We start from the raw sequence: 7,770 nt of genomic DNA on the forward strand, positions 1-7,770 counted from the left end.
GTTGCCGTTGAGGATTTTCAGAAAGTCGAAAAAAGGTGTTCATTGACGAAAAAAAGGATCACCATATTATTTTTGCTTTTCTTTACTAGTAAAAGAATAAGACAATTTAAAAAGAAAATAGTGAGACACAATTTTCATAAAACAAGGTTGCAAACATACACATAAACAGAGTTGGGCATTATTAGAATAAATTGTTATTTAGATAATTATTCGAATAAAATTTTATCCGTAATATAATTATTTGCAGATAACTCATTTACGAATAAATTATTCGTGAATAAATTGCTTTCGAATAATTTATTCGTTGTTTTATTCGTTATTTTAAATAATAAATAAAAACTCATTTTAACACATTGAGCCACCTTTTACTTTTATTTCTATTGTTTACTATTTTATCAAGAATACTAGCTCATTCCCTCCGGTTTCGCGGCCCCTGGTAAGATTTTTTGCGTTGGCCCATGCAAGAACAGCGTTGAATCCCAAATATGGGTAAAGTAAAAATTCTTAATTTAGGTTGAACAACTAAACAGCAGAACCCTTCTCACACATATTTCTGCCAAAAAAATTGCGCTCTGATGCTATATGCAAGAAAAAATCCCTTTCAATGTCATGAGCTTTACCGATGGTCTTATTTCCACTTGTGAGATCTTTTCTAAGCGAGCGTAATCTTCTTCTATGATCTTGCAACTACAACATTGATCCGATGCGTCAGCCTCTAGGCTTATGTCATGTAGGCCAACAAAAGTCCTTATAAGGAAGCTGAAGAGCACAGATGTGCGTTTTATATTATAGGAGAGCCAAAAACCCTCGATGTAAAATTTGGCCATTGATATACCAACAGTGGTCTTTCTTGGAAGGATGTGGTCGTTACTTTCCTTGCTGATTCGCCACTTTTAAAATATCCAAGAGCTGGTTTCCTTGAGTCTTACCAGAGAACGTTTATAACTGAGAAGGCGCATTTTCTCTGTGAACTAATTTCTGCCAGAAATTTTGGGGTGCAGTCGGCCAAATATACCACACGTCGACAAAGTGCACCGCTCGACCGACGGTAGCAATCGTTAAAAAATAAAAACTGATTTTTTCTTCGCTTTTAAATGCCGGCAACAAATTACCAAAGAGTACGCATTTGTAGGCTTTTTTTGTCAATATGTCCATCTTTAAAGTGAATTTGGGAAAAAACTAAGGCACCTAGAAAACTGCGATTTGTTGCATTGGAAACAGCGCGGCAACTAAAATAAGTTAAAAAATGTTTAATGAATAAGGCCATTCGATTAAAAATTAGAAAATTTAGATCAACATTTGTTGAATTTTTCTACGTTCTGTATAAACAACATAATTAATAACATAACATAATGTCAACATAATTGTTCGATAAAAGGGTTTTCTTACCGACTTGCGTAAATTGCAAGATTACTAAATCGTGGGCACGACAAACGAGTGAAAAATAATCTAGACAAAACTAACGAAAAGACACGTCTGTTTGCGAAGCTGCTCTAATTTTAACTGGTTCTCTTATTATTTTCCATTTAATGTGTACATAGATTCGGAGTTCGAGTTCCAATACAGTTGCAAGTCTTTCCAGCCTCCATGGGCGTAGTAGAATTCAAGTAAGCTTTACAATTTCATAGAAATATTAGGGTAGCTTTGAGTTAACGATTAATCTTGGATTCATATTAAAGCGTTTGACTTATAACTAAAAATAGAACTGCGGTGATCCAACATCCCGCCCTCCTTGAAAGTATCACTTTCAAGCAGGCAACAGTGCGATTTTGTGAATAGGGCGTCGGATAGTTCCCTTTGTTGTTTTTATGTCAACGACGCGAATTAGCCCATCCTTTCCTGGAATGCAATTCGAAATCCTGCCCATAACCCATTTTTGTGGCGGAACGTGGTCTTCGTGTATTATAACGAGCGATCCACTTGCGATATTTGTCTTGCCCTTGGTCCACTTGGTGCGACACTGCAATTCATTTAAATAGTCATGTGACCAGCGCTGCCAAAAGTGTTGCTTCACGGCTGTGATTCGATGCCAATGGTTTAGGTGATCGATCTGCTTGTACGACTCTGAGTGCTCTGGTAGTGCCTTTAGCGAACACCCAATCAGTAGGTGCCCCGGAGTCAACGCTTCGCAGTCACTTGGATCTGTGGATAGTGGGGCAATGGGCCGAGAATTCAAAATGGCCTCGATTTCAATTAATGCCGTTGACAGCTCCTCAAACGTTAAGCGAGCACCAGAAAGTGTTCGTTCTAAGTGACCTTTGGCTGCCTTCACCGCAGCCTCCCATAGGCCGCCGAAGTGGGGTGCTCTGGGGGGTATAAAACGAAAGTTAACAAATTCTTGTGAACAAAAACTTACTATTTCGGTTTGCGTTTTTGAATCAAATAAGAAGTCTTTAAGGGCAGCTAATTTGGACTTCGCTCCCACAAAATTTGTAGCGTTGTCGCAAAAGATGTCGCTGGGCAAGCCCCTGCGACCGATGAAACGCTTTAGAGCAGCGACGAATGCTTCGGTCGAAAGATCCGAAACAGCTTCGATGTGTACGGCTTTGCTTGATAAGCATATAAAAATGGCGACATAGGTCTTGTAAGGTACCTTTCCTCTGATCCGAAGGTATGTATTAATTGGGCCGCAATAATCAACTGCAACTCGTGAAAAAGGTCTGCTCGGAGTTAGTCGCTCTACAGGCAAATTACCCATCATTTGCTCAAGAAGCCGTGGACGGTAGCGTACACAGTGGATGCAACCATTGACAATGCGACGAGCGAGATTTCTTGCATTGATTATCCAAAATCGGCGACGGATAAGAGCAATAAGCGTTTTCGGACCAGCGTGGTAGTTTGTGCGATGTAAATGACGAACATAATTTTCGACAAACTGACTCTTCGAAGGCAGAAACACAGGATGTTTTTGTTCTTCTACGAGGTCAGCATTTTTCAAGCGTCCGCCAACCTTCAGTAGCATGAACCCTTCAGTAGAAGAGATAAATGGGTTCAAATACTTCAAAGGTCCTCGAGGCTCGCGATTCGTCTTGACACGATCAATCTCGGCGCTAAAATAATGGCGTTGGATTAAACACACGATGCACCAGAGAGCATGCTGAAGCTCCTGTGGAGTTAACGAGGCCGACTCGAAGGGTCTGTTGAGTTTGGTGTTGATTTTGTAATAAAATCGAAAGATCCAAGATACCACTCGAAGTGAATAAATGTGCGAACTAAATTTTTCGATGACATCAAGCATGTTTGAATGGGCGACAATGCAGAATGCAGATTTGCGTTTTTCCCTTTCAACTTCTGCCATATCCAACTGGTTATGCTCTGGTTTGCATGGCCACTGGTCCTCTGGCAACAACAAAAATGATGGCCCCGTGTACCAGATTGAGTCGTGAAGTTCCTGGACTGTGCATCCCCTGGTCACGATATCTGCAGGGTTATCTTGTGTAGGTACGTATCTCCAAGTACAGCCTTTGGTGAGTTCTTGAATTTCCGCTGCCCTGTTGCCAACGAACGTCGAGAGTGTAGCTGAATGCGAACGTAACCAATGCAGCACAATTGACGAATCGCACCAAAAAAATGTATGTCCGTAGTACTTGCTCATGGAAGATTGTATTTGTTGAAATACCTTTGCGAGTAGGTGAGCATCGCAGAGTTCCAACTGCGGCAATGATCGCTTTTTTATCGGTGCGACCCGCGACTTGGCTGTCAACAATCTCACAGTTGTGCGATTGGCATGATCCGTAGAACGAAGGTACAAGCAACAACCATATGCGCGGTTGGACGAATCGCAAAATCCATGCATTTGTACTGAAGCCCTGGGTTGTGTGACACAATATCTTGGCACGCTAATCGATGGCAACGAAACAAAATCGGTGATGAGATTGTGCCATGCCGTATGTAGGTTTTGTGGCACCGATTCATCCCAATTCAATTTTAATAGCCACAACTCTTGCAAAATTATTTTGGCTTTGATTGTGAGTGGAGACAAAAGACCGAGCGGGTCGAATAACGACGAAGCGAGAGATAAAATTGTTCTTTTTGTTACCTTACCATTAAACGGCTTCTTGGGCTTAAACGAAAACTGGAACATGTCTTGTGCTTGGTTCCATGTTAGTCCTAGTGTGCTAGTTGTGTTTGAATTGTCGAAACTCATGTACTTCTCCTCCTCATTGTTCGTAAGGCTTTGGTAATTCGAGTGCCACTTCGCTAAGTCAAAGCCACCCTTGCTAAGAATTTCGGTTACCTCCCTTTTGATTTGCGAGAGTTCACGAAATGAGTCCGCACCACTGAGCAAATCATCGACGTAGAAAGAAGAGTTGATAATTTGTGCACCAAGAGGGTACTGAGTTCCGTACTGGTCGGCTAAGTACTTGAGCGTACGCACTGCCAAAAATGGTGCAGCAGACGTGCCATAGGTAACGGTGTTTAGTTGGAAAGAGCGCAGTTCCTCCATCGGTGAAGACCTCCACAAAATTAACTGGAAGCGGCGATGAGCTGGCTGCACTAGCACTTGCCTGTACATTTTTACTACATCAGCAGTCAGTGCATAGCGATGTAGACGAAAGCGAAGTAGCAAAATGAAAAGATCATTTTGGATGGTAGCTCCCACTTGAAGTATGTCGTTTAGCGATTTTTGGGTAGATGTGCGACACGACGCGTCGAAGACAACACGTAGCTTTGTTGTGGTACTGGTGGGCCGAAGTACGCAGTGGTGAGGGATGTAGAAATGTGGGCTTGACAAGTCAACGTTTTCAAGTTTCGTCATGTGGCCCAATGCCTCATATTCTTGCATAAAATCTACATATTGTGACTTAACTTCCGGTTGCGATTGAAGGCGACGTTCGAGCGAAATGAATCGTCTAAGCGCAGTACCATACGATGTACCCAGAACAGCGACATCGTTCTTAAAGGGCAATTGCACTATGACTCGACCCGTAGCATCACGATCCACGGTCTTCACAAAAAATGCTTCACAAGCAGCCTGTTCATCGGTGAGTGTCGATGCATTGATAGTCGTATTGTCGATTTGCCACAATCGCTCCAATTGCTGCTGTATTATTTCCTCACAAGATAACAAACACGATGCTACGTTGATAGATGCTGGACCATTGGTAAGCGACGTATCCGATACGCTGCATGAAGTAGCTAGCGACGACGTGAGTGAGGGTGAAATGGATGCTGCGATAACTGTTGGTGAATTGTATTTGCCAGCAACGATCCACCCCAGCAAAGTCTTCTGCAAGATTGGCAGTGATTCCTTTAACTTAATTTGCCCGATGGATAGGACGTTGAAGAAGCAATCAGTTCCTAATAGCAAATCAACTCCCTGCGATTTGTGAAAATGTTCGTCGGCCAGATTTATATTCGCTGGCAAGTTCCAGGATGAAACGTCTATGTCAGGCACTGGTTGATGTGAAATGTGTGGCGTTACGCAAAACTCAAGTGGCAACTCAAAATCTGAATGACGTGATTTGATGGTAGCTATAGCCTTATGCCTTAAGGTTGTTGGTGAATTGCCGATGCTTAAAATTTCCACGCGTTGCTTCTTCCTTTGCAGGCGTAGACGTTGCGAAAAACTGTCAGTTATAAAATTTACTTGTGAGCACGAATCAAGTAATGCTCTACCAAGTTGGTAATTGCCTGCAGCATCTCGCACTAATACGATTGCGGTTGCAAGAATTACTTGCTCGAAGGACGAATTACCCAAATGAGTGTGTACAATCGCACTAGCGTCGCGCGATGTCGTTGAACTCACTTCAGATTTTCTACATAGCGACGAATGATGGCGAGCTGAACATGATTTGCATTTGAAAGTCGACGGGCATTTTGAAACGAAATGCCCTGGAGCAAGGCAGTTGTTGCACAATCCAAGTTTCTTTACATTTTCGAAGCGCGAGCCAACATCTAGCGATTTATAACGAGGGCAATCTTTGATGACGTGTTCGTTGCTGGAACATAGAACACAATTACGCTGGGAACTTGTGATAGAAAAGGCGTGGCGACGCTGTTGATTTGCCTTTCGCGATGATTTGGATTGCTCAAACTTCTGTGACGACGAGTGTGCTGTATCTTGTTTGCCGCTGGAATCTATGGACTCAAAATATTGGCAGCGCCTTTCGAGTAGTTTGGCACAATCCTTCCATGTCGGCAAGCTCGTAAAATCGAGCGACTCCTTCCATTTTCGTTGAGTGTCTTCATCTGCCTTTCCAATCACAAGATGTATCAGCATTGCGTTGGCTATGTCGCGGTCTGAACCCAATGAAGAAAGTGCGCTGTACAGCGCCGATGCTGTGTCTACAAGATGTCTTAACTGGCTACTTTGTTTAGCTGCTGCCGGAAGCTCAAAGAGTGACGTGATGTTTTCCATGAATATCAAAGTGGGGTTGTCATAGCGCGACTTCAGTCGTTCGAGCGCCTTAGGATAATTCTCGTTGCTAACTTGAAACGCCTTGACGGTGTCGAGTGCTGGACCCTGCAAACAGTTCAACAAATGATTAAATTTTTCTACGTTAGATAAAACCATTTCCCGATCTATTATTTGCTTGAAGGATGTAATGAAGTTGTTGTATTCTGAATATTTGCCACTGAATGAGGGCAGTTTAAGAGCTGGCAATTTGTGCGGATGCGGCTGTGAAACTGACAGTGTTGACTGTAAAGTTGAAGTGTTTACTTCTTCACCCAATTGTGATTCAATTTCAAGCTTGATTCCTATATACAATTCTTCCAGGTCGCCACGAGAATTGTCATCAGGGTCCAGCGCTTCAATTTGTGTTTGATATGACAGAATCTGCTTAAAATATGATTCGGCTATTCCAAATCGACACTTTAGTTCCGCAGAAGATAATGTTCGACCATCGCCACGACCATTTGCATCGATTACACTTTTAATGCGGCTGATATTTCGCTTTGTATTTGCACGATGCTGCTGTAATTCCGTCAAGTTCATTTTGACAGTGTTCAACGTAACAGCTGTCAACAAACGAAGACAACAGCTGGGTGTGAGGGTGCAAATATGTAAGCAAATTAAGTTCAAATGGTGGAAGTCTTTGCTAAGCGTTGTGCTAAATTTTATTGAGATATGTAGTTATGCCAACTTAACGAAGAGCGATGGCTTGACTGATGCTTTCGACCATACGAAGTAGTTAAAGATGACTCGAAGTGTAGGTGTAGACAACTACGCCGCTGTTGGCAAAAAGTGCCCTTGACGACTACGCAAGGTGAAAGATGACGTCGGCAGCAACAAGAGAATCGACTATAGCAGCGACGTTAGCAGCAAGACAGAACGTACGTATTGCGCGACAAGATGAATCCGGTGAATTGCGAATCGACGAATTTAATGCGAATTTAATTTTATCTATTTATTTTATCGTGCCCCACGTTGGGCGCCAAAATGTTCGATAAAAGGGTTTTCTTACCGACTTGCGTAAATTGCAAGATTACTAAATCGTGGGCACGACAAACGAGTGAAAAATAATCTAGACAAAACTAACGAAAAGACACGTCTGTTTGCGAAGCTGCTCTAATTTTAACTGGTTCTCTTTTTATTTTCCATTTAATGTGTACATACATTCGGAGTTCGAGTTCCAATACAGTTGCAAGTCTTTCCAGCCTCCATGGGCGTAGTACAATTCAAGTAAGCTTTACAATTTCATAGAAATATTAGGGTAGCTTTGAGTTAACGATTAATCTTGGATTCATATTAAAGCGTTTGACTTATAACTAAAAATAGAACTGCGGTGATCCAACAATAATTGTATTACATAAGTAAGTATATTT

General features: G+C 42.1%; 1 protein-coding gene across 1 annotated transcript; it reads right to left on the reverse strand.

Moving 5' to 3' along the window:
- Window positions 1-1,292: 1,292 nt before the first annotated feature.
- LOC118750400 lies at window positions 1,293-6,940 on the reverse strand. The gene is made up of 2 exons (XM_036485119.1): window positions 4,040-6,940; window positions 1,293-1,319 (listed from the first exon to the last, which is right to left on the reverse strand). The coding sequence occupies exons 1-2, from the start codon at window positions 6,938-6,940 to the stop codon at window positions 1,293-1,295; spliced, it is 2,928 nt and encodes a 975-aa protein (XP_036341012.1).
- Window positions 6,941-7,770: the final 830 nt, after the last annotated feature.

This window comes from Rhagoletis pomonella, unplaced genomic scaffold (assembly GCF_013731165.1).
Source record: "Rhagoletis pomonella isolate Grant_MI unplaced genomic scaffold, Rhpom_1.0 Rhpom_scaffold_00223, whole genome shotgun sequence".
NCBI classification, from domain to species: Eukaryota; Metazoa; Arthropoda; class Insecta; order Diptera; family Tephritidae; genus Rhagoletis; species Rhagoletis pomonella.